At 38.7% G+C, this 27,536-nt stretch overlaps 2 protein-coding genes and 1 pseudogene across 4 annotated transcripts in view; 2 read left to right on the forward strand and 1 right to left on the reverse strand.

The window, feature by feature from the left end:
• The window catches only part of rb1 (retinoblastoma 1), a 50,410-nt gene that overhangs the window by 635 nt on the left and 22,239 nt on the right, over positions 1 to 27,536 (reverse strand). For all 3 annotated transcript variants that reach the window (XM_061897689.1, XM_061897690.1, XM_061897691.1), the window contains 18 exons: positions 25,207 to 25,316; positions 25,049 to 25,129; positions 22,340 to 22,427; positions 22,123 to 22,239; positions 21,987 to 22,043; positions 21,796 to 21,827; positions 21,582 to 21,658; positions 21,236 to 21,459; positions 8,087 to 8,202; positions 4,812 to 4,990; positions 4,092 to 4,237; positions 3,883 to 3,987; positions 3,540 to 3,653; positions 2,529 to 2,677; positions 2,419 to 2,449; positions 2,184 to 2,326; positions 501 to 547; positions 1 to 397 (listed from right to left, as the gene is read on the reverse strand). The exon at positions 1 to 397 is cut by the window's left edge and continues 635 nt beyond it. In XM_061897689.1, the coding sequence (XP_061753673.1) occupies positions 342 to 397; positions 501 to 547; positions 2,184 to 2,326; positions 2,419 to 2,449; positions 2,529 to 2,677; positions 3,540 to 3,653; positions 3,883 to 3,987; positions 4,092 to 4,237; positions 4,812 to 4,990; positions 8,087 to 8,202; positions 21,236 to 21,459; positions 21,582 to 21,658; positions 21,796 to 21,827; positions 21,987 to 22,043; positions 22,123 to 22,239; positions 22,340 to 22,427; positions 25,049 to 25,129; positions 25,207 to 25,316 (1,872 nt within the window). In that variant the 3' untranslated portion in view covers positions 1 to 341. The remainder of the gene's footprint in view (positions 398 to 500; positions 548 to 2,183; positions 2,327 to 2,418; positions 2,450 to 2,528; positions 2,678 to 3,539; positions 3,654 to 3,882; positions 3,988 to 4,091; positions 4,238 to 4,811; positions 4,991 to 8,086; positions 8,203 to 21,235; positions 21,460 to 21,581; positions 21,659 to 21,795; positions 21,828 to 21,986; positions 22,044 to 22,122; positions 22,240 to 22,339; positions 22,428 to 25,048; positions 25,130 to 25,206; positions 25,317 to 27,536) is intronic.
• LOC133551214 (lysophosphatidic acid receptor 6-like) lies at positions 8,928 to 10,755 on the forward strand. The gene has a single exon (XM_061897695.1). The coding sequence runs from the start codon at positions 9,258 to 9,260 to the stop codon at positions 10,419 to 10,421; it is 1,164 nt and encodes a 387-aa protein (XP_061753679.1). The 5' UTR covers positions 8,928 to 9,257; the 3' UTR covers positions 10,422 to 10,755.
• On the forward strand, positions 10,905 to 21,455 carry LOC133551215 (putative P2Y purinoceptor 10; annotated as a pseudogene).

Here is a 27,536-nt window from a genome sequence, read left to right on the forward strand (position 1 = left end):
AAATTTCACACTGCAAATGTCACATTATGACTGAAAGATTCCAAATGACAAATACACAAAAACAAAGTCAAGTTTGTGTTGTAGCTTCAGTTAAGTCAGTCTTAAAAAAATAAACTCAACTAATCTCACTTCTAATGAAACCAATCATTATTTGTGATTAAAGCCTCCTAACCTACTATTCACATCAAATATCACTCCTTAGAGACAAAAAAAATAAAATTAAATAGAAACTAGAATCACACTAAATGTACAGACAAACTTAACCATGCCACGCCCCCAAAAAAACAACCAAAAAAACCCAGTTCATTTTGACAAACAGTGCAGGGTTGGTTCAGTAGGTTTTATTGCTTCTCCCTTCGAGATTCTGCATCCTCCTTCATACGACTGCAGGTGGAGTCTGCGTAGAAAGGAGCTCTGGTGTTAGTGATTGCTTCAGTATATTCACTGTAAAATGAATGATACATGTAAAATAAGATGAAGTGCAAAGACCATCTACTTACTCATCTCATTGAGCCTCTTCATGAGGGTTGAATCTCTGCCAGATTTGCTGTTTAAATTACAGTACACCAATCATCAAACATCCATCATGAAGAATATGTAGATTTCTAAACTATTTAAATACTCAGGTTAGTCAAATATAAGGAAGGACACGATTCATTTACATAGCATGACTTTTTTTCCTTGTGTATGTAAAATAATCTTATTCAAGGTATTTCAAGCCAATGATTCCCAAGCTAAGGGAGACGGAGCGCAGAGATTCACTACTGTCCATGCATCCATCCATTTTCTAGGGCCGTAGGTAAGCTGGAGACTATCCTAGCTGACTGCGGGTCAAAGTTTCTCGGTCACCCAGTTCAGGGGCCTTGCACACAGACATGCATGTGCCAGGAGCACGGGATCAGAAGAGATTTTTGATGCTCTTAAATTACTAAGTAAAATCATACATTTTTCAAAAATATGATTTTGTAGCATTATGTTTTGCTGTGTAAGGTGTATTTTATGTCAGACCAGGAAGAGGGAGTGTTAGACGTAGTGGATTGGTCATCGGGATGGGTTTTTTTTTAACTCTTGACCTGGTAAAGAGCTTGTAATGTCAGTCAATAAGTGTACCCTATTTAAAATTTCATAACAAACGTAATTGCCTTACCAAACATACCGATTATTATTATATTTACAATGGTAGTTCTGGTGGTCAAAGTGTTTTTAAAGCAGAAAATGTGGGTTCAAACCACAAAATGCACGGTAGATAACTTATTAAACAAGCAATAGCCCACTGAAAGTTGCTTTATTGTTAACTTTGTTTTTTGATTTTAAAATCAATTATTAGACATTTTTTTCTTCATGTATTCTTAATAACCCAAAACATGCATCCAAATAATTCCAGTTTGAGTCAAATGGCATCAAAATGGTTTAACAAAAGTAAAACAAGGAAAAAAGTGAAGACTATCGGTCGGGCGGCTTTGCCAACAAGTTGTCCTTTACTTAATGTTCATAGATTTGGCAACCTAAGTGACAACTAGCAGAAAACTTGATGAACATTGGAGGATATAATAATACGCTTACAATTTGATCAGTTGCTTTTGTATGTTTTCATTGGTAGTTGATGGATGGTGATGTTTGTACTTAAGTGCATTGATATGTTAGTAAAAATATTGTTATTTTCTAGTTCAAAGAGGGAAAACTTGCTCTCATATGTCTTTAAAAGAACAACTGCTTTTTGTGATGTAAATTACCTCAATGCATATTACAGTTTTTCTAATGACACTCTGGATATAGATCTCTCCAAAACTGCTCGGCTTTTCAGCTTCACATTAGGTTAACGTACACCCATGACTGTGGGCCAGTCACTCAGGGCAAACAAGAATTCATACATTTACAATCACACCTAAGGTGGTCATCTGTTTGTGTTGTTCTGTGGTTAAAAATTAGTTTTCATTCATTAAAAAATGTTGGTTCGTAAATGGAAGAGTCACTCATGAAGAATTGTGTGTGCCACGTGCCTGCACACACTTTATCACATACTGCTGTTATAACATCATTTTAAAAATGTATTTTGCATAAAAAAACCTTTAAGGCAGATGGCATCTCCTCGCGTTCGTTGCCACTCAACATTGTTCTTGTCTTCTTTAAACCCAATACCCATAATAATATGATTTTTTTTTTTACAAAAGGCTTCAACCCACCTGCCATCGGTTTCATCTTGCCCATCTTCATCAAATCGTAACCTCTTCAGAGGCTTGGGAGTGCCTCCCATATCCAAAGTTCTCTTGAAGGAGCGCTCGCCATTGTTGACCATCTGGTTGATCCTCTGGAAGCGATTGGACTGCTACACATGATGAAAAAACAAATAACATAAACATTGACATTGTGATTGTTGATCAAGAAGAAGCTGTATAATGCACACAAGAGGAAACCCACCCCAAAAGATTCACCAATGGACACCAGCATTCTGTAGAGAGAGACAAACTTAGTCATCACTTCACTGAAGCTGACAGAACGTTGCTGTGCTGCCACCGTGAGGAGCTGACCTGCTACGAGGAGTCATTATGCCAGGGGACAGGCGAGGGCTCTTCATGGGCGAGATGTATACGTTGTTGCTTCCTGGCACACGCAGAGGTGAGCTGGGGAATTTATAAGGGCTGCATGGTATTTGTGGGATTGGAGAAAGGGTAGGCGGCTGGAACGAAACAAACAACAAATGAAGCATTGAAAGCCTGATCTTCAACATTAATGGCCCCCCGCCCGTTTTTACCTCTCTAGAAATGTGATCCCCAAATCAATTTAGTTGAATAGCTCTGGTTAAAAACAAGGCTTACACACAAAGCATTGTCCTAGAGTTTAGAGCTAATACATTGTGTGTTTATCTGCTCAAACAACAAGAAACCATCCTGTTTGTGTCAACATTATGTGCTTGTCAATATTCTCATTCAACCCGGTCAATGTATTCTCAGGGGTATGAATTGATCACAACTGAATTGTTCAGATGGTTTTAGAAGATGTTTGGCCTCTCATTCGAGCAAGCTTCTTCAGTGCTCTCAGACTTTGATAGGACTTATCTAGTCTGAGTGCTAGGTGCAGGATCCATAGTATTTATCAGCAGGAAAGGACATGCCCGACAAGAATGATTTTATTCTTTTGTGTAAAACAACAGGTTGGGATGCAAAGAAGAAAGACCTCTGCTAGCACAACAACAGTTGTCAGTATCAACTCTGATCAGGTACTAGAAATCGTATTGTTTGGTACCTGCTTGTCACATCAGATTAAATAGTCTTAATCCATTGTATTATTCAGAATACAATACATTATGATAATAATACATGTCAATAGCAAGAACACTTAAAAAAAATTCAACATTTGCAAAGGTAGTTCATATGATAATAATATTAGTTTTAGAAAGAATGTGCCTGCTCTGCCAAAATAAGTAGGTACCGGTAATATGAATTGGAAAAGGGGAAATTGGTTCACCAGTGTATGCAAACTTAACAGAAGTATGCTGCTTAGTAGAAATGAGGCTGAATTTGTGGGTGCAAGGGTCTCACCCTTTGGGAAGCATACTGCAGGATGTTTGTTTTCAGCCTCTGCATGAACACGTCGTTATAGAATACAATAATGGAGTCATAGTGGCCCTCTGTGATCAGCACGTGCTTGAAGGTCTGTACACACACACACACACACACACACATACACACACACACACACACACACACACGTACACGCACACACATGCACGCACACACACACGCACGCACGCACGCACACGCACACACATGCACACACATGCACACTCACACGCACATGCACACACACACACAAACAAGCCAATATTCACTAAGAAGCCGAGGGGTCAATTAAACGATGGTGCTTGTAGATGGCTGACGTCACCTCCTGGCTGGTGTTGGGCATGTTCTTGTATGATGACACAATAGTCTTGAAGCGCAACTCAACACTCTTCACTTTACAGATGGCGTACATAGCTGACATCATCAGCTAGACGAGGAAAGTGAAAGAAATGCATTAGGAGATTGAGTTTAGACAGCGATGAGGTGGTGAGACAGGAAGAAGGTAAGACACAAGTGGAGGTTCCAAGCTACCTGGTCCAGGTGACGGTCTCTCATCAACTCGTACTCTTGCTGCAGGGTGTGCTGGAAGAGAGTCCAGATGATGGGCTCCAGCTCAGGATGGGAGGACAGTAGATAGGAGCACAGCATCTTTAGCCTGGTGTAGGCTAGACGATACACTGCAGAAACCACACATCAGAAACCAAACTACCTCAGCTACAATGGCATTATCTTTTATAGATTTTCTGTATTTCCTCTGTATGCATATTACGATTTGCTCTATTGACACATTTTAGGCATTATTTTACTTTCTGCATTGTTAATTTTTATTGCGGTTTATTATTATTTTTAAATTCATAATACTGCCTTCTCTTACTGTACACTCACCAAGTTTTGTTTACTACAAATTAATGGACAGCATGGAAACTTGTTTCTTTACTGTGCGCATAACAATAAACATTTGTTGGTCTTCTCCAAAGAGCAGTGCTGAGGTGTGCTTATATAAGGCCCCAAAACCCAAGACCCATGATGTACTGCACACGCTGACATTTCTCCCTGAGTGCATGTCCATATTCTGGTTATGTATATTTGTATTTTAGTACAACTGACACAGTGTAATATTAAATTATGCTTTTAAAGGATATCAAATGATTGTTGTGGTTCATGTACATTACATGACAACAAGTAGGAATGTACTCATAAAAAATGCTTGCTGTTCAGTTGCGGCGTAGTAGCTTTTGTGCTAAATCTTACATTTCTTATAGAAGAGGCTGAGAGAGTTGGATCTCGGGTGCCGAGCGTTCTGGCCGGCAAATTGCGAGACAGGCTGGTTGGGTGGTGGAGGTGGAGGTGGAGGAGCAGCTGGAGAGTCTGGATTGGCGGGGGACACAGGAGGCACGGTGCGAAGGCCCGGGCGGACAGGAGAGAGATACCTAACACGACAATGTGTAAAGAGAGGGCAGAGTCAACATTACTGTAGAAAGAAATCAACACTGTATCCTCCAGAACATCTATATTTGCACTTAAACTACTTGCAATTAAATAGGATCCAGTTCTAGTACAACCCTGCACAACTTATATAGAACAGTATTAGGCTGCCAAATGTATTTGTTTTTAAGCTTTGGTCCATATGAGTCAAATGCAATTTTCCCCCACTTGCAGCAGTTATGTGTCAACCTTTTGACTGAGTGATGCATGACAAGCTCAAACAATTAGACAAAGTATTGTGGAAGGAGGGTTTAAACAGAGATAGACAGACAACCATTCACACTCACATTCACTCATTAGGGCCAAATTTTAGTGTCGCCAATCAGCCTATCCCCAGGCGAATGTCATTGTAAGAGGGAGAAAGCCGGCATACCCGGAGAGAGCCCACAATGACAGTTTAATAAAGAAACATAATATATTTTTATTATAGAGCTGTCAAATAATTATTATCTTTTTAAATCAGATTAATCATATTTTGGAATTTGGATAGATCATGATTAATCGCATGTCATTATTCGCGTGAATAATAAAAATTCACTTAAGAAAAGACCCCAATATTTGTACTGAAATACAATTTTATTGTCATGTCATCCAGGAACATTTTTAATTTTTTTACTTCAATGCATGTCATTTATTTGCACAAACCTTAGTGACAGTTTTATTTAAAGTTCTTTCCGGCTGTATTTTGGGGTGAAATTTGCTAGCGAGCACATCAGTCGAAGTCTTCTCACTCATTTTTGTACTGACCTGACGTATGTATTTATTTTAAAATTGATCGTACAGCAGTTAATGTAAAAGAGCTTGTGCAGTCAAAATAAAGTGCAAGATTAATAAGTGTGTTCATGATTAATTCAATATTTCTTTGTGATTAATCAAATGAGTTAACTTGTTAATTGTGACAGCCATGTTGGGTTGGTGGGCCATATATCTGTCAAAATTCAGCCAGTGTTTAGATTTCAAATAAACATATTAGGGGTGTCACGGCATGAACATTTCTTATAACGGTTATCATTATTATTGCGGTATTTTTAAACGTGCTCAAAATAAAAAACAAAACAAAGCTATACTGAAATGTTTTAACCGAGTTTAAAAAAAACAAAAAAACAACATATTTAAAATGATAACCTTGGTAGAAGAAACATAATTGTAGATAAAAACACTGTTTCATGGACCCCAAGTAGAAATTGAATTTGCATATGAAAACAACACAAACATTATAGCTAGTATTGATGTTATTTGAACACTGATAGTTAGCAGTTAAATAAAGGACGAGTGAGCATCCCAGTAAACAAATTAAAGACTTTATAAACAAGTTGTAGCAACGTTCCCGACATATCACGTTCTACATGTTCCTTCACGTGACATAGACAAAGTAATTTGGCAGAAAAAAAATAACAAAAATAAATGTGAACATTGTGCAAGATAGCACTTTATGGGCATAAGAGATTCAAAAATAAAAAACAATGTAACAATTTTGAAAGGTGGCCCCTGATGGCCATAAGCCATAACTGCACTTTTTGTCCATATAGATAAAAATAGTGCTCATGTATGAGATTTAGGGCTGCCAATTACCGCCGACGTAATAATTAAGATAATTTTTTTTAATCAAAATTGAAATCATGATTACTGATTGTTAGGTAAAGTAGTGTTGGTATGTGAACGTAATACCATCATATAATTTGTTATGTCTAATTAAAAGGCTATATAGAGATAAACGTTATCCGAATATCTAAAGACAAGTATTTGTTTTTTTTGTTCATTGATAATATCAACGTATCAGCTTTTTATCATTACATGATGTCTTTGTCTCTATTTTTCTATTTTGATAGAGGGAGGTATTTATTTAATTATTCATTTGATTTTTTAAGTTATGTACGCGTAGATGCAGTATTGGGGTCATATCTATTAAAGAGTTTGAGCAGCAATATGTTGTATAGGAATTAACTATACACAAAACATTAAGAAAATGCTTTTTGACATTAATGTTTTTTAAAGGAATACCTTTGTGACATGAAAAAACAAGTAATGTAAAAAAAAAAACCTGGTGTTTACTTTTGATATCAATACAAAACCCAATGCGGTTTGGCTAATGAAGATGAAGTCTCTTCTCCAACGCCTCTTAGTGTTTCAGTACAACAGTTTGGCCAACAAAAATAAAGGAGTGACACCTCTCACACCTCATACACAGTCTTTACGGCCTGCATTCAGTTTAATGAGCTGACAAAACATTATAGCTAGTATTGATGTTATTTGAACACTGATACAGTTAGCAGTTAAATAAAGGACGAGTGAGCATCCCAGAAAACAAACTAAAGACTTTATAGACAAGTTGTAGCAACGTTCCCGACATATCACCTGCTACATGTTCCTTCACGTCATATTGACAAAATAAAAGCAAAAGCAAAGAGTTTTCCCCTTTGCTGTATAATTTTAGTGAGAGACAAATGCGTCCGTCTCCAATATTGTCCACACCCGTCTCCATCTAATCACAGCAGTGCGCTCTTAAGCGCATGTCGAGAAGTGAGTGAAAATGACGTTAAACCAAGCGCGTGGCTGTGTACTCCGGGGGGAAATCTCCGGAGCAAAGTCGGAGTAGTTTGTCGGCCAGCGTTGCATTAATAAATGACTGTTTTTCGGTGATTAAAAAATTAGGTGGTATTACTAACCTTCGGGAATTTTATTGCAGTTTATCATTATCCCTAAAACATATACAATGGTCTCAAAAATGAAGTAAGAGTTGATCAATTATAAATCCAAAGTAATTAGGTGAGCTGCTAACCTCATCTCACTACACTATACTGCTGGTTTGCAATACCAATAAAGAATTTAATATACTATGTTGTTAGAAGAAAAATCACAATCGACATATTTCTACTTCCCCTTCTCCATTGCAACAGACCAACTCTTGTTTAAACATTCGTTACGACACTCTCGTGTGTAACTAGAGTGACAAGCTATGACTAAACTATAATTCTGATTCATGGTAGTTTTGCAAGATTTGACTGACAGCAACCGAGCTAGCGGTGAACAAGTGGACTTACAGGTCAGCGGCAGTGTGGTTGTGCTGTAGTGGTTGGCTGAAACTAGCCGGAGTCTCCGTCTGTTCCACGGCACCACTTTCATGCTCCTGCTTCAGGAGCTCAAAGAGATGAGAGTCCTGCAAAAATAGATAAAGCAATAACTTACTTCTAATATCAGATAAATACTTATGCCTCTGTGTGTCATACAAACGAGAAGGCAGTTGATTTTATGCAGAAAAGAAAGACAGCCATAACAATGCAATAAAACCGTAGACTTTACTCGGGCAAGCTCGGTGATACATTTTTACTGTGAATGTGCATTTTTTTGAAGCTTTGCAGGAATATTATTGCACACAAGATAAAAACACACACAACTTTTACTGTGTGAATTTGAGATTTCAGCACGTGATCATCAGCATGTGGACAGCAGGAGGCAAACAGACTGGTGTAGACAGGTGTGGTTTACAAAGAACACAGCAGCTGCAAGTATGGACCTGCAACTACTGTGCTCTTCCTGTGCGTATTGGACACACCCTACTGACGACACCAGTCTTCCTGCTACGTGACAACTCTTGCAATATTCAGTGACATACGAACCAAAGTCCAGTATTTACTTTCTATTTGAAAAAATGTAAATCATTACTGATCCCGTCTCGTGTACACATAACATGGCATTATTACATGCTGTTTGGGATATTCAATTATGTTGCTGATCTACATAATCAAATACAGCAACCAAAATAAAAAAAGCTATTCAAACGTTGTGGAATAACAAGTCTTGATATAAATATTGAAATTAAAGGTGAGGGGAAAAAAACAAAGCAGTAATGGGAGGACTTTGGCAAGAGTGGAAGCTCCTCCCTTTGTGCTTCAGCAGTCCTGGGAGTTCTTTGGTGTCGGATCGTCTGACAAGCTTGAAGCTTTTAAAAGATAATCACGCCCAGAAGGCTTGCTGATGGGACACAAAGGAGAGGAAAAGATCTCTTCACGTTCTAAGACTAGGAAAATACTTCACTTTTTTCATTGAGGATTTAACAACGTGGAGTACAGCGTTTACAAACAGACTACAACAAAGAAAATTTGTGGGGAAGTGAGTATTTTTCAGCACGCCAACGTTTTTAATCTCTTCCAACTGAAATGCAAACAAGTGGATTGTTGCAGGCTATTACACAAACTGTTTCTTATACCAGCGATGACTGAAGAGAGTTCTTCCACACAGGATCCCCTACTTGATCTAAACATGTTTAACAGCACCCTAAAGACGCTGGGTGCCACTCACACTTTTATGAGGTGCAACAAAAGTGATGACTTCAAGTACCCTCTGTACAGCGCAGTTTTCAGCGTGGTGTTTATAGTCGGATTTTTCTTCAACATGGTAGCCGTCTACATATTTGGGTGCACCTTGAAGTTGAGGAACGAGACCACGACGTACATGGTGAACCTCGTCGTTTCAGACTCTCTCTTTGTCCTCAGCCTGCCTTTTCGGATAGTCTACTTCATCAAGCGAGAATGGATGTTTGGGAGAGTGCTCTGCAAGATTTCCGTGGCACTTTTTTACACCAACATGTATGGCAGCATCCTCTTCCTAACCTGCATCAGCGTTGACCGCTTTCTGGCCATTGTGCACCCATTCCGATCCCAGGCCATAAGGACTAAGCGGAATGCCAAACTCGCATGTCTTACAGTGTGGGTGTTAGTTCTTTCTGGAAGTATACCCACCGGATTCCTTCTGGACACCACTTCACTCAAAAATGTCAACGCCTCTTCAAACTACTGCTTTGAAAACTACTCTAATAAGCAGTGGCAGTCTAAGCTGTCCAAAGTGGTGGTATTTATTGAGACAGTCGGCTTCATCATCCCGCTGATGGTCAATGCCTTCTGCTCGGTGATGGTTCTACAGACTTTGAAGAAACCCCAGACCATCAGCCGCGGCGGAAGCGTCAACAAAGCAAAAATTTTGAGGATGATCGTTGTGCATCTGCTCATCTTCTGCTTCTGTTTCATCCCCTACAACGTCAATCTCATATTTTACTCTCTGGTCCGCTCAAATGTTCTTAAGGGATGTGACGCGGAATACGTGGTTAGAGCCATCTACCCAATTGCACTGTGCATTGCTGTGACCAACTGCTGCTTTGATCCAGTGATTTACTACTTCACTTCAGAAACCATTCAGAGCTCCATCAAACGCAAGTCTACGGTGTGGCACAATGGCGTTAAGCTTCTAGACAGATTACAGGGCGACAGTCGGCAGAACAGCCCAAATTCAACACCAAAAAACCTGGCCTTGAGGTCTCTAAAATCTCAGAAGTTCTCAGGCACATATACTACAAAGTTTTCTGAAAACTCAAGCATCTGATGCAATATAAAATTGATGGCTGTTGGTGAGCTATAAAATGTTATGGGATGTTTGAATAAACACCAATAACTGGGATTTAATGACATTGACAGTATAATAATGAGGATCAACATCATTGTCATAGTGACAAAACAAATGAAATCCTTTTCTCCTGACTTGCATGATTCATTTGGACACTTTCAAATAAGTATCAGTGTTTACTCATGATGATGATGTTCTAAAACCAGTATTTAAAGCTGTTTTTATGTACTCAGTAGTTTCCAGGTCTTTCATTCAGGCACTTCATTGATTGGTATTGCTTCATTCTGACAGCAAATAAAATGACTGTACAAGAGTGCGGTGTTACAAATTTACCAGTTATTACTGTGCAAGCAAATTATTGGTTTATACGAATGAGTCATACAATTGCTTACATCACAACATGTGTGTAGTATGACCGGCCAACTGCAAGAACTTACAATGACACAACAGCTTACAGGTGTAGTCAATTAAAAAAAAAACTGTAATAGTCGGCGGAAGTTGAATAACATTGACAATGCTCAAAACTAAACAAGTTATTAGGATGTGTGCTGGCATACATACTTTTAGTAAAGTAAGGTAAAACAGGTACCAGAATACCAGAAGATTTGAACCAGAGTAATCATCCATTTATCCATTTTCTACCACTTGTCCCTCTCGGAGTCGCGGGTGTGCTGGAGCCTATCCCGGCTACACTCGGGCGAGAGGTGGGGTACACCTTGGACAAGTCGCCACCTCCTTGCAGGGCCAACTCAGATAGACAGACAACATTCACACTCACATTCACACACTACAGCCAATTTAGTGTTACCAATCAACCTATCCCCAGGTGCATGTCTTTGGAGGTGGGAGGAAGCTGGAGTACCCAGAGGGAACCCACGCAGTCATTGGGAGAACATCCAAACATCTAAACTCCACAAAGATCAAATACAGAACCTTTGTATTGTGAAATATACAATTTAAATGTTGACAGTCATACAAATAAAACATAAAAAGTTCACATTTGTTTGTCAAAGCAGCTCCAACAGTGATGAAAGTAACCCTGGTCTATGGTGTCTACATCAGTCTAACATGGTGTGGCTTGAACACAAGTGAAATATTTGTCGTTTCTTGCAAAAGCTGTAAAACTAAGTGAGAGCTCCAACATTCCTGTCAGGCGGCTCACCCTGAGGGTCTGCTCCGATAGGGGCAAATGCATCAAAACCTGTGAAACATCCGCATGCAAGCAGCTACATGCCTCGAGAAATTTGCAATACTCACCATATCACATGTCATACACACAGGATTGCGCAGAAATCAATTGTATTATGCCTATCAAGGGTTATGATGAAATTCAAAGAGTCTGGCATCTGCATAGTCATTTGTTCAGTGTCAAAGGTTACTCCCTCCCTCCCTACTGTATTGTATAGAAGAATGACACATGTCATTTTGGGCCGTTTCCTTTCATACCTGCAAAGAATGTGAACTGTGCGTTTTGAGATGCTTGAACTTCTCAAAATAAATCTTATAAAGAAAATGTTTGTAAAAGGGAACATTTTCAATACTGTATTGAAAGGATGTCCTGATTAACATTTTTGGCCTCCTATCGAAATCAGATTTTTTAGATTGAGATCAATCTGATCACGAGTCTCGATTTAATACATAAAATAGATTATAGAACTGAAAATGATTTATTGCAAAATAAGTACATTAACACATTTTCAGGAAGCTCATCTTTTTAAGTTAAAAATGTGCAAGTATTGTTGTAAATCAGATGATGTATCATATTTGTGGTATTAAATGCTACATACATTTTGTTGACAAAAGAATGTGGTTAGTGCACAATAAAGGCAAAAACTATTATTGGCTCCTATTTAAAGGGGGTACTGCACTTCCATCCATTTCTAATGTTTTTCCCTTTTGGGTTCGCAGGGGGTGCTGGAGTCTATCTCAGTTGCATTCGGGCGGAAGGCGGGTACACCCTAGACAAGTCGCCACCTCATCGCAGGGCCAACACAAATAGACAGACAACATTCACACTCACATTCACACACTAAGGACCACTGCACTTAATACATTGTAAATATTAAATAAATGTACATAAAAGTTTGCTTACAGTAGAGCCAATGGGAGGTCCTATATCCCGCCCATAACATACAATAAATAACTATTCAAAAAGCGCTGACAATACACCATTTACATTTTGTGACTTAAAAATTAACCAAGTATTAGTTATATTGTTATAATATACGCTAACAAAACAAACTATTTATAGCGGTGATGTGATCACTACTGTGTGTCTGTGTGGTCTGCTGTTTCCTCGCTTCTCTGCTCTTTGGAAGTTTACTGTAGATCATAAATAGTGCCTCTCACCTGGACAGTAGATGGCTAAGGAAGTAATCTGACAAGCTGGTACACTCTGACAGCCATTTACAACCCGAGACTGGCGAGAAAGACATGAAAAGAGGCTTGGTCCGCCCGCACCCCCACCACGTTTTTCGTAAGGATTATGAGTACTTTTTTATCCAAATGGGAATATATGAAAATCCTAGCAGTTATCCTAAAGACAAAATACCTTACACAGTAAATAATGTTATATAATGTTTGTTGGCTCTCATAACATCTGCAGTGAGTAATAATCAGTGATGAAGAAAAAGAAAGCAAACGTGATACGCTTTTGTAAATAATGCACCATCCATCCATCCATTTTCAACCGCTTATTCCCTTTGGGGATGTGGGGGGCGCTTGCCATGTATGCTTAAAATGACCAAAATAAGCAAATATTAAATGGTATAATAAATGTCCGTGTTACTACATTACATATATACTTACATCATGTATATAAACCAACCAGGTGTTTGGATGTTGTTTTAAGGGCTTTATAGGGAGGATTGAGCGGCTCCCATTGGTTCCATTGTAAGCGGACTTTTAATTCCATCCATCCATCCATTTTCTACCGCTTGTCCCTCTTGGGGTCACGGGCATGGCTGGAGCCTATCCCAGCTACAATCGAGCAGAAGATGGACAAGTTGCCACCTCATCACAAGCCCAACACACATAAACAAACAACATTCAAACACAAACAACATTCACATTCACACTTAATTGCATTTATTTAATATTTATAATGCATTACAAAAAAATGACATCCACCGTCATGGCTTTCATAATGATTGTGAACGATAGGCAAAATTCCCCAAAAAAGGGCGGTTCCGCTTTAATTTATTTGGATTTTGCCCTCTAAACCTTCCTGTATCTAAAGACGTTTTCCCTGAGTTTGTAAACAATAACTAAAACAACCAAAATGACAAATGATTTTGTAATAAATATATCAATCTAATCACTTTAAGTGTCATTTATAAACTGATTCTAATAGTTACCAACAGTATCAACATCTGAATCCATCCCACAAACTTAAGCGGTTAGCTTCTTGTGTCGTCCTGCTCCGTGGGTGTGTGCGTGTGTGTGTGTGTGTGTAGCATGCTGAGCCATTATTTTTCCTCTAGTCCGCCAGTATTATCAACACTTAAAAGATAGGCTCCAGCGCCCCCCTCCGTGACCCCGTAAGGAACAAGCGGTAGAAAATAGATGGATGGAATTGTAAAAAAGACCTTCATTTTTCGCTATTTTGGTAAGGATTAGTCTCTTAGAAGAGGCTTTGCACTATGGATAAACAACACTTTTGTTGTAGCTTGCTCTCAAATTTTAACCGGTGTTCTGGCGAGACAAGCACCTTCTTGGAATTCATTCAATTCCAGTATGTTGTGCAACAACAAATCCAGAAATGTTATTGTGTCTCCCTGAGCGTGCATCCCTTTTGAGTGAATCTTTTTACCGGATTACAACAAACCCCGTTTCCATATGAGTTGGGAAATCGTGTTGGGTGTAAATATAAACGGAATACAATGATTTGCAAATCATTTTAAACCCATATTCAGTTGAATATGCTACAAAGACAACATATTTGATGTTCAACCTGATAAACTTTTTTTTTCTTTGCAAATAATCCTTAACTTTAGAATTTGATGCTAGCAACACGTGACAAAGAAGTTGGCAAAGGTGGCAATAAATACTGATAAAGTTGAGGAATACTCATCGAACACTTATTTGGAACATGCCACAAGTGTGCAGGCTAATTGGGAACAGGTGGGTGCCTTGATTGGGTATAAAAACAGCTTCCCAGAAAAATGCTCAGTCTTTGACAAGAAATGATGGGGCAAGGTACACCCCTTTGTCCACAACTGCATGAGCAAAGAGTCAAACAGTTTAAGAACAACGTTTCTCAAAGTGCAATTGCAAGAAATTTAGGGATTTCAACATCTACGGTCCCTAATATCATCAAAAGGTTCAGAGAAACTGGAGAAATCACTCCACGTAAGCGGCATGGCCGGAAACAAACATTGAATGACCGTGACCTTCGATCCCTCAGACAGCACTGTATCAAAAACCGACATCAATCTCTAAAGGATATCACCACATGGGTTCAGGACTTCAGAAAACCACTGTCACTAAATACAGGTTGTCGATACATCTGCAAGTGCAAGTTAAAGCTCTACTATGCAAAGGGAAAGCCATTTATCAACAACATCCAGAAATACCTCTGGCTTCTCTGGGCCAGAGATCATCTAAGATGGACTGATGCAAAGTGGAAAAGTGTTCTGTGATCTGACGAGTCCACATTTCAAATTGTTTTTGGAAATATTCGACATCGGGTCATCCTGACCAAAGGGGAAGCGAACCATCCAGACTGTTATCGACGCAAAGTTCAAAAGCCAGCATTTACGATGGTATGGGGGTGCATTAGTGCCCAAGGCATGGGTAACTTACACATCTGTGAAGGCACCATTAATGCTGAAAGGTACATACAGGTTTTGGAACAACATACGCTGCCATCTAAGCGGCGTCTTTTTCATGGACGACCCTGCTTATTTCAGCATGTTACAACAGCGTGTCTTCGTGAAAAAAAAAAAAGAGTATGGGTACGTTCCTGGCCTGCCTGCAGTCCAGACCTGTCTCCCATCGAAAATGTGTGGCGCATTATGAAGCGTAAAATACGACAGCGGAGACCCCGGACTGTTGAACGACTGAAGCTTTACAACAAGAATAGGAACGAATTCCACTTTCAAAGCTTCAACAATTAGTTTCCCCAGTTCCCAAACGTTTATTGAGTGTTGTTAAAAGAAAAGGTGATGTGACACAGTGGTGAACATGCCCTCTCCCAACTACTTTGGCACGTGTTGCAGCCATGAAATTCTAAGTTAATTATTATTTGCAAAAAAAAAATAAAACTTATGAATTTTAACATCAAATATATTGTCTTTGTAATGCATTAAATTGAATATGGGTTGAAAAATATTTGCAAATCATTATATTCCATTTAAATTTACATCTAACACAATTTCCCAACTCATATGGAAACGGGGTTTGTGTATTTAACAATGTAAAAACTTGGACACAGCTGCGGTAAAGATCGACTGGGCTTGGCAACTCATAAACTGATTGCTGATCAGTTGAAAACGGCAAACATCTCAAGTGGATTGTATTAGGCCTGTCTCCTACGGAGCGATAAAGTGAGTAATGCCCACTGATTCTTCAGTCAAGCACTGTCTAAGGTCTGAAAACCAGATGATTTTTTTTTTACAGTTAATAAAAAAGTTAAATAGTAAATATATAAAGTGGATTATTTTTTTTTTTAGGTGGGAGCTCACGGCGATATTTTTTTTACTGGGTCTGTGGCGGTTAAAACAAAGCTTTATGGTGTGAGAGGACCCAAGAGGGAGCGAGTGGAGGCATGAAGCCTTTCCTTCTGCAATGATGTGTTCTGCTGCAGCATCCAAAGAGGCCTAATTAATAGCTGAGTGGAAAATTAACTAGTATGACTGCATTTGGATGACATTCTGGTGAGTGACCACCCTGTGACTTTCAGTTTCATTACTATCCACACAGCTATTATTTTGAAAGTTAGTTTTGCAAGATGTGTCCACTTTACATGGGGAATGTTTTCTGTATTTATGATTGTTGTTTGAATATCAATCACACGATATGCATCTTGTTTAATTTTAAGTAAAGCAGGGATAATGAAAGGATAACAAGTTAATGTACATTTACAGCATTATCCATCCATCCATTTTCTATCGCTTGTCTCTTTCGGGGTGCTAAAGCCTATCTAGCTGGATTTGGGCGGTAGGCGGGGTACATCCTCGACAAGTCGTCACCTCATCGCAGGTCCAACACAGATAGACAGGCAACATTCGAATACACTCACATTATCTTTAAGCTTATAGCTAGATAAGAATTAGGTTTTTGTTAAAATGTGAAATTAGCATTTCTTAATATTTTTGGTTGTTATTTAATAGTTTTTAAATACTTCAAAAGTCAGTCACTCATACAAAAAAACATGGTGATCTTTTCTTTAACCAGTTAATATTTAAGAACTTTATTTTAACTTTGCAATACAGTATTATTGACAATAAAATACCTTTAAAAACTTGGTTTGGGTTTTCAAAATAATAAAAAGTATTTTTGACAAGATGACACATTCCCAATTGTTTTTCTGAAATTTATAACACTAATCACTTGACAATAAGTGATAATATTAATTAAAAGATGCAATATAATGACCGTACTCTTTATGATAGTGACAGCACTGCAATTTTGTTATTGGCACAAATTGAAGTCACTTTTTCCAACAACGAACATTTTTATTTATGACAAAAGGCAGTTAAAACAAAAGTAAACATTTGGCCGGTTATGTCTGTGTTTGTTATCTTCTGCAAATTTACCCTCAATAAAGCAGTGGACTATTTGAATTCATTATGTTTTTTACCTGCGATAGGTTTAATTGCTATAAAAGAAGCTCATAACCACGTTGCTTCTCACATTATATGTTCACATAAAACAACCTCATTTCCTCCAACTCTGTGAGGATTTACAACAGGGGCGCAACAACCTTTGGAGCCATGGAGGTGAGGAATATGACTGTACTGACAGTGCTTGTCAGTCAAAGCACATCTCTGTCAAACTGCACTGTGGACATCAGCTACCACTTCACCTTCTACCAAGTGACCTACAGCGTCATCTTTCTGATAGACTTGGCCACTAACAGCGTGGCACTGCGAAAACTGTGGATTTTGCTGCACCAGCCACAGCACGGTCATATACTTGGTGAGCCTCTCTGTAGCAGACATGTGCACCCTTTAGCATCAGCCGGACGAAGGGTGCGTGTGACACAGCTCTTAAAGTGGGGCAATTTGGTGTTTGGTGGTTTGGCTCAGTGTGACTTTGCCTCTGTGGCAGCCCATCAAGACCATTCATGCCTGCTGGACCCTTCCTCACAGCGTCACCGCACAATCATACTCATAGACCTAGGTTTAGTGATGGTTTCATTCATCCTACCCAAAGTCAGCCTACTCTACAGCTACAGGCGGGTGCTCAGTGCCCTCCGCCAGTCAAGACAGCGTCGCCGGCACACTCTCATCCTAATTTACTGGGTGCTAGGAGTCTTCTTCCTCTGCTTTGTCCCCTATCACATCGACCTGCTGGACTATACGCTTATGCCTGTGGGGCTGATGTCCAGTTGCGGCCTAGGAAAGAAGACAAAACTTGTCCACCCAATCGTTTTATCTCTGGCCAGCTTCAACTGCTGCCTCAACCCGCTCATTTCCTACTTCTCCAGCAGCCTGGTGCACAGGGAAGCTCCTGGCACAAAAAGGGAGTGGGAGCCACTGATTAACAGAATGTGATAAACTTACACAGAGGACAGTGTCAACAATCATTTGAATCAGCAACACATAGTAAAATTCAATAATTGTCCAACTCCTGTGCATGAGAAAATCGGAAAAAGGCAAGTGAAGTGAGTAGGTCGAAAAAAATGTTATTCAAGCTATCAAAAAGATGCAGGAATACCTAGGCTGATTTTTATCTTTTTTAATGAAGATTGCAAAGCTTCATAACTATCTATTGTTCTGTCTGATATATGGTACTACAGGGGTTCCTAAACTTTTTGACCCTGGGGCCCATTTTTTCCAATACACAGGGGCCATGGGCCCACTCAAATATTACCACTAAATTAAGACTAAATTAATAACCCTAATCTTGATTTTAATCATATTCAATAATTATATCTAACCTACTTACAGTTTAACAGGATAAACATTGTCAAATGATATAAAACCAAAACCAAAGATTATTATCAAGGCTGATCACAAAAATAAATACAAATTAAATATACTGCTAAAGAAAGTACATATAATTAAAAATAAATCTACAAACAATTATGCAATGCTAAAATTAATAAATTCAAACTAAATGAATAAGCAATAATAATAAAATGTGTTTCTTAGATACACTGTCATACAATTTAAAAGCAAATTAAAATACAACTTCACCACTTCAGTCATCATTTGTGTGATTAAGAAACTTCTCTATGACTTAAGCAAGGACGTGTCGCAACTAAAATAATAAATCTAAATATAGTTCTAAACATACTCCAGGTCATAAAATTACAATAAAACATGCTTTAATTTCGTCAAAGTATAATTTTGCAGCTGTGTTTGACGTACTCTGTTGCTAAATTCATGCCATAATTAGTGACCAGCAGGCGTTTTAATACGCTCCCAACAGCGCAAATAACGTAAAAAAAATACACAGAAAGACCACAAAATAACTTAGTACCCGCATTTTATAAATCATAAATAAATGACAAATGGGTTGTACTTGTGTAGCGCTTTTCTACCTTCAAGGTACTCAAAGCGCTTTGACACTACTTCCACATTTACCCATTCACACACACATTCAAACACTGATGGAGGGAGCTGCCATGCAAGGCGCTAACCATCACCCATCAGGAGCAAGGGTGAAGTGTCTTGCTCAGGACACAACGGACGTGACGAGGTTGGTACTAGGTGGGGATTGAACCAAGGACCTTCGGGTTCCATCTATACAGTTAAAATGTAATAATCGCTGATTCTTCAGTTTTTTGGATACCTTACATAAGTTTTGGGTAATATTACAAATTTAGGTACGGATTTAATAGTAGTTACGGGAGCAGTATTGGCCATACCAATAATGATAATTAAATGTTTTAAGTTCAATGAATTATTCACATTTTGTATCACAATTTTAATCAGATAAAAACCCAGAATGGCAGTGTAGGAATATTAAGTACATGTTGTAATGTTTCCGAATTCCTTTTTATTACATACAATATTTTGAGTAAAATAAAGTCAATACTGCAAAATGACATAAAATAAGCCCATACTATTGACTTAGATTTTAATCCTTAGATTTTTACTCTTAAAGTATGCCTGTGTCCAGGGACTTATTTCCTTAAGTTACTAAAAATTACAAAAACGAGAAAAAAAAAGATTTTATGATCAAAAAAATCTATCTAATCACTGTAGATTGTTGAGTATCCACCATATACTGATATTTGATATTTGTATTGTTCACATTCAAGTACTGTAGCTTAACAAGTATCATGGCCTGTTATATCCTCCTATGGCAGGGGTGTCAAACTCATTTCAGCTGGGTCCGCATGGAGGAAAATCTGTGCACACGCGGGCCGGACTATTAAAATCATGGCATTAAAACTAAAAGAATAAAGATAAATTCAGATTGTCTTCTTTGTCTTACTTTGGCCAAAAATAGAACAAGCACATTCTGAAAATATTACAATAAAAATATTGAAAAAAATACGGGCAGCAGTAGAGTTTAGATTCATGACGGAAAGAAGAAAGTGAATGAATGTTTACACTGAATACATTTACATATGTATAAAAAACGTTTTCTTTTGTATTATTTTTTTAATCAATTAGGTAACGTTTATGACAACCTTTTTCCAAAACACAATATAGAATGTGAGATAATGCATACATTTATTGTTTTTTTTCAAAACGGTTACAAAAAAGTGGGACCCCAAAAATTTACTGTGGGACCCCATTTTTATGACTTGATGGGGTCCCTAGGACCCCATTTTGAAGACTCCTAGCACCAACACTGATGGGAATATTGTTATGTGCAAAACAGCAGCAGAAGGCTGTGGCCTGCGGGCCGGTTCTAATACTAATCAAATATAATCCCCGGGGGCCATATATAATTAATTTGTGGGCTGGATTTTGCCCGCGGGCCTTCACTTTGACACAAAGGTCCTATGGTGTGTAGCGTAGCATTTTTAGCTATTCCTCGTCCTCCAGTTATAATGCTACAAGTTAAAAACATATTTTTTGCTGCCATGGAGACAAGGATTAGTGACTCGCACTGTGGGGGGACGTTAGCCACTAGCAAGGATACTACATTGTGTTGAGGATGTGGTTGTCTACTTGCTGCTGTAAATTTGAGGGACACAGTTAGAATGTGTCATCAACATGAATTTTCACAATATGATGATAGTATTAAAGGCTTTATTTTTTGCCAAATGTATACATGTATTGGATGCCTTTTTATGTTTAGAGGTATTATGTTTTTGGTAATATTTTTTCTAACTGGATTGTGTGCAAATAATTTTTACCTTTTGTTTTGTAAACAATATTGTATTTTTATGGCTATTGTGTGATCCTATAAGAGCATAATGATTGTATGTAATTAATGTGGTCCTATTGTTTTCCTTTGAATGTGGTGTTATTTGCCACGTATCAATGTGTGTATTCCTTTTGCCTCAATGCTTTACGTATCCAAAAAATGTTTTTGAAATTTCCCCCAATGTGTGCAAAGGTGCCAAATAAGTATTCCTGGATCTGCAAATGTTAAACAGATTCTCCTTGTTCATACAATATGTATTTATGTTGTGTCTGTATGTTTATTTGCTGAAGCTCACTGACCGTCTTCCATGCGATGCGCTCCATGATAAGGTTCTCGCAGGTCTCCAAATGTTTGATGATGTCTTTGCTGAGAGTCGGGTCAGCTTTGATAAAGCTCTCGATTACTTTGTAAAAGTCAAAGGCGGTGAGGTTCAAAACGTTCAAAATCCAAGGGAAGCACAGGTCTGTTTCGGCCAGGTCACCACCGCGTCCGTGATTGTATCCCCCTGTCTTAAAACTGCTCTCTAATCGAGAGTGGTAAACAAACATTAGTGCAACGTGTCATTAACAAAAGCTTCATGTTTCATGGATCAATACAAGATAATGTTTTAATTAACTTGTATTACAAAAAATCAACAACACACACCTCCATATGTTGCCATGACAACCTCTAGAGAACAGGCCAAAAGCGAGGTGTGGAATGTTGAGTCATTGAGGAGTTTACTGGAATGAAAGACACAAGATTTAAGGCCAAGAATGCTTTACCAGATATCAAGTAAAAAAAAAAGCATGCAAGGATGTCCAAAGTTCAAGTAGAAAAGAATGCATAAACAACTGAGTTTATAAATACTATAGAATACCTGAAATTTTGGACGGACAGTCGTATCTCTTCCTGTAAAGCAAAAATGGAAACTTCAAGAAAAGTAAACAATATCAAAGGTCTGCTATAATACGACTATTTGTATGCAATTGTGTTGGCAAAAACATGTTTTCTAGGATACAATAACTTATTTACACCGTTTTTTCTTAAAACATGAATCAATTCATGTACCGATTTTAGCATCGCCTCCATGACTTTGTAGTAGAGTTTGACACCAAGGGTAAATCTCTGGAAAAGGGAAAAACTACAACTTTAAACACAATACATAGCACATGTTGTGTTGCAGTCTGTGGGTACAACTTTATACCTGTTTGCCAAGAACAATGCAGCGTGGACCGACTGCCTTGGCAAATCTCTGACTGAATGTCAGTCCCAATGTCTCCAAGCGCTTTAGTACATCCTGAGTCGGATCCACGGTGCAGTTCTAACCACAACAAAGGCGAAAAAAAGAGGCAGATGTCCTTTAATAAAGTATCAGATATAAAGCATACATTTCAATTCAAACACTTGTGAGTATGACGCACCTGGAAATAAGTGGCCAAGTTGGTAGACGGTTGGTCGCCACGAGAGGTGAGGTCACCCCTCAACTGCTGAATGGAGGTCATAGCAGCTCTGAAGACAGAAAACAAATACATAAAAACATCACATTCTGACATATGACGTACTGACAGTACTGCAAGCACAATATATATTTCATGTTAATATTTCTTAATAAGAAATTATTTTGATTAATCAAATTAATCCATCATTACTAATCTGATTACAATGTTTTAACCCATCTGACTTTAAATCCCTGAAATGTCTCCGGCAACACATTTCGAGCAGTTTGTCGAAGTAGCAATATCATAGCGCTTGTGCAAATGGATAGTTGATGCATTAACACAAGCCAATGTGGAAGACGCTAAACATTAGTCCTCTCCTTGGGAAATATGAATACAAAATAAACATGACAAAACAGTCGACTTGACAAAGTATTATGCGCATTCTGCAGAAAGAGGTGACATTTTTACTGATTCACTTCCATCATAAAACAGCACATCAATAACACAAAAGAGGCTGTTCGCAACTTGCTCACAGTTACATTTTTCCAACCAGAAAATATAACATTACTGACAGTACCTAACAGTGGCATACAACAGATTTAATGTGGATAAATGTTTGTAAAAAAATAAACAAATCATGATTTATTTAACACGTTAAGTGCAGATATATTCCATTCTTTCTTAACTTACTTTGCTTATGCAATGTGAAACACCATTTCTATACTATAGATTAAAAACTATTGTTATTTAATTGTGATTAATGGAAATTAATCCTGGCTTCACGGTGGCAGAGGGGTTAGTGCGTCTGCCTCACAATACAAAGGTCCTGAGTAGTCCTGGGTTCAATCCCGGGCTCGGGATCTTTCTGTGTGGAGTTTGCATGTCCTCTCCGTGAATGTGTGGGTTCCCTCCGGGTACTCCGGCTTCCTCCCACTTCCAAAGACATGCACCTGGGGATAGGTTGATTGGCAACACTAAATGGTCCCTAGTGTGTAAATGTGAGTTTGAATGTTGTCCGTCTATCTGTGTAGGCCCTGCGATGAGCTGGCGACTTGTCCAGGGTGTACACTGCCTTCCGAACTAATGTAGCTGAGATAGGCACTAGCGCCTCCCGCGACCCCAAAGGGAATAAACAGTAGAAAATGGATGGATAAAATTAATCCACAGCAAGTGTGATAAATCTGATTAAAAATTATAATAATTTAACAGCTCTAATTTTAACATCTTTAAAGGCCTACTGAAATAAGATTTTCTTATTTAAACGGGGATAGCAGGTCTATTCTATGTGTCATACTTGATCATTTCGCGATATTGCCATATTTTTGCTGAAAGGATTTAGTAGAGAACATCGACGATAAAGTTCGCAACTTTTGGTCGCTAATAAAAAAGCCTTGCCTGTACCGGAAGTAGCAAACGATGTGCGCGTGACTTCACTGGTTGTAGAGCTGCTCACATCCTTAAATTGTTTACAATCATGGCCACCAGCAGCTAGAGCAATTCGGACCGAGGAAGCGACAATTTCCCCATTAATTTGAGCGAAGATTAAAGATTTGTGGATGAGGATAGTGAGAGTGGAGGACTAGAAGAAAAAAAAAAGACGAGGGCATTCGGAGCGATTTAGATGTTATCAAACACATTTACTAGGATAATTCTGGAAAATCCCTTATCCGCTTATTGTGTTACTAGTGTTTTAGTGAGATTATATAGTCATACCTGAAAGTCGGAGGGGTGTGGTGACCACCAGTGTTTTTGAGGGAAGCCACGGAGGAGCCAAGAGAGTCGCAGCTGCCTCTTTGACAGCTGCAGGAGGAACGACACAATCTCCGCTCATGTCTACGGTAAGAGCCGACTTATTACCATCATTTTCTCACCGAAACCTGCCGGTTGACATGTAGTAAAGAACCATGTTCGCTTGACCGGTCTGTTCCATATGAAAGCTTCACTGTCATCTTTAGGAAATGTAAACAAAGAAACACCGGCTGTGTTTGTTTTGCTACGGCCGTCAGCAATACACCGCTTTCCACCAAAATCTTTCTTCTTTGTAGTCTCCATTATTAATTGAACAAACTGCAAAAGATTCAGCAACACAGATGTCCGGAAATCTGTGTAATTATGCCATTAAAGCAGAATACTTATAGCTTGGATCGGGTTCGAAGAACATGTCCGCTGCAACCGGTGACGTCACGCGCACGCGTCATCATATGCGTCATCATTTTGAATTTCCCGCGAAGTATCCTGTTGAAAATGTCACGGGAAATTTAAAATTGCAATTTAGTAAACTAAACCGGCCGTATTGGCATGTGTTGCAATGTTAAGATTTCATCATTGATATATAAACTAACAGACTGCGTGGTCGGTAGTAGTGGGTTTCAGTAGGCCTTTAATTCACAGTTTATCAATTTGGCTCTTTATATTATTTTGTAAGCTATTGAAATTTGTATTTATTAGACAACTACGTATAGTCTCGCAGATTGTAGTTGTTTGTTATATTTTAAAAAAATCATTAAACACAAAGACTAAGCAGTTCTATAGTTTTCATTGTTTCCCCTTACTATACCAAACAATTTACCAAACTGTGTGACCTTAAAACCGAGCTTCAACTTGAACCGTGTTTATAACAGTCTTATATTTATGATTTACATTTTGAAACATGTAAACTAAAAAGCTTGAGTTAAAGATAAATCCCCTCACCTGATGGGAGTCTGAGGAGGAGGAATGACCACTGCATCCTCATCTAGTGGGTTCTTCTTTTGCGTTCTGTCCATTTGTTCTCTGGAAGCCAATAAAGATCGTTTTTAGTTTATTTCCTTCATTTATTAGGCAAAGTTTTTAACCACAAAAAACCTTACGTTTGCTTTTTAGGCGCAAAAAGCGTCTCATCGCTGTCCAAAAAAAGTCGTCCATCAATGTCTCCACTCTTGAGGTAGTGCTCTTCATACAGTTGGTTGAGGCTATTGACCTGTGGTTAAAAATGAAGCTATTGGCTAATTTGTGTCAGTAAAGTAATGATGTTGCGATGATATGATTGTCACGAAGTATGAATGGACTACCTGTCAGCTGCAAGTGATCTGCCTTAGTTATATTTGAATGTAGATTCAAAATAATATAATTTAATAAGTTTACAGTTAAAATAATAAAAAATATTTTCAATGTTTTGATTGGGAATAAATGACTTTAACAGACGCTCCACTAAGGCTATGTCCACATGAACACAAGAGTTTCAAAAACACATATTTGGGGTTAAAACGATCTCCATCCTTTCAAGTGTAGTTTCAAGTGTAGTTTTCAAAACTGTCAATGTCTACACACAAACGCATATGCATACTGCCATGCACATTTTGTCCAATCAGAAGTCTGAAAAAAACATCCCAATGACATGTACATTATCTTTAAAAAACAGCCTGCATGTCTACAGAGCCCTGGGAAACATTATGTATCCTTTTTTCCCCCTGTGTTTTAAAGCGCGCATACAAGCCTGTGATGCTGAAACTCAACACTCATAGAATCATAACATGTTTAGCAACATGGCTATGCCACGTTCAGCAACTTGGTGATGTATTACGTGTCACGGGAAGTGTACATTATTTCTAAAATCAGCTTGCGCTAACTTTTGCATGTTTAAGTGCCTATATAAAGCACACGTAGGTGCGTGTCCCGCTGCAAAACCCTTGTGGAATTATAAAGCCTTTAATCATCAATATAGTGATATAAAACATGTGAGTTTATATTGCCTTTAACATCAGTACACACTACAAGGAGGATGCTACATAATTTTGTTGTTGTTGCTTGCTCGTGAATACATGTGCAATGAAGTTTATATTGCCTTTAACATCAATACACACTACAAGGAGGATGCTACATATTTTTTTTGTTGTTGCTTGCTCGTGTTTTACGCGCGTTCACGGTGGGGCCCGGCTCCATCTACAAAAATGGAAGCCACACATGTAAGTTAACTTCATGATTTGTCGTTAAATAAGGACTGAAAGCATAAGTAAATGTTGCACCTTTTTTATGACACAAAGCAAAAAGTATTGCTTGTCAAAGTTGTCCCATGAGGTGGAGGTTCGACAGCAATCATATCCAAAACAGCTGTCATTAGCGCTGAAGGGAGTGTCGCAAAGTCCATTTTTGATGAGTCTTTTTTATTATTGTTCAGTGAAAATAGCAGCATGTTTATGTTCAAACATATAGTAAATCCTCTTATAGTGTGCTTAAAGCCAGCAAGGCAGTGTTGTTGAGCGTTGGAAATGACAGCACACAACCGTGACGTCATCACAAGTCTTCATTTGTGCCGTGTACACATACTCTAAACCAGGGGTGTCCAACTCAAATACAGAGTGGGCCAAGATTCTAAACTGAACAAAGCCGCGGGCCAAAGTTTAACAACTTAACATTTTAATAGGTACCCAAACAAGTTTTGCATTGAATATTGAACATGCAAGGCTTATATAACTTTATAGTGACATGCAAAATCAAGTTTTGTTGGTAGGGGCGTGTATATTGTAGCGTCCCGGAAGAGTTAGTGCTGCAAGGGGTTTTGGGTATTCGTTCTGTTGTGTTTATGGTGTGCTACGGTGCGGATGTTCTCCCGAAATGTGTTTGTCATTCTTGTTTGGTGTGGGTTCACAGTGTGGTGTAACACTGTTAAAGTTGTTTATACGGCCACCCTCAGTGTGACCTATATGGCAGTTGACCAAGTATGCATTGCATTCACTTGTGTGTGTGTAGAAGCCGCATATATCACGTGACTGGGCCGGCACGCTGTTTGTATAGAGGAAAAGCGGACGTGACGACAGGTTGTAGAGGATGCTAAAAGCAGTACCTTTAAGGCACGCCCCCAATATTGTTGTCCGAGTGGAAATTCGGGAGAATGGTTGCCCCGAGAGATTTTCGGGGGGGGGCACTGAAATTCGGGATTCTCCTGGAAAAATCGGGAGGGTTGGTAAGTATTAAAATTTGCTTTGAATACGGTGATACAGCGGCACCGCCACTGTATAATACCGGCGGGCCAGCTCTAATGTTAATTTATTATTGCCTCAAGGGCTAAATGAAATTAAACGGCGGGCCAAATTTGGCTCGCGGGCCAGAGTTTGACACCCATGCTCTAAACGGAGAGTTTTGGAACGCTACACTTTGGCCAGTGTTTGCAAAAGTCTGCGTTTTTAAAGACAAAAACCTG

The sequence above is a fragment of the Nerophis ophidion genome, linkage group LG04 (genome assembly GCF_033978795.1).
Source record: "Nerophis ophidion isolate RoL-2023_Sa linkage group LG04, RoL_Noph_v1.0, whole genome shotgun sequence".
Lineage (NCBI taxonomy): Eukaryota > Metazoa > Chordata > Actinopteri > Syngnathiformes > Syngnathidae > Nerophis > Nerophis ophidion.

Coding starts and splice junctions, on each gene's coding strand:
- LOC133551214 (XM_061897695.1), top strand. CDS start 9,258: ATGACTGAAGAGAGTTCTTCCACACAGGATCCCCTACTTGATCTAAAC.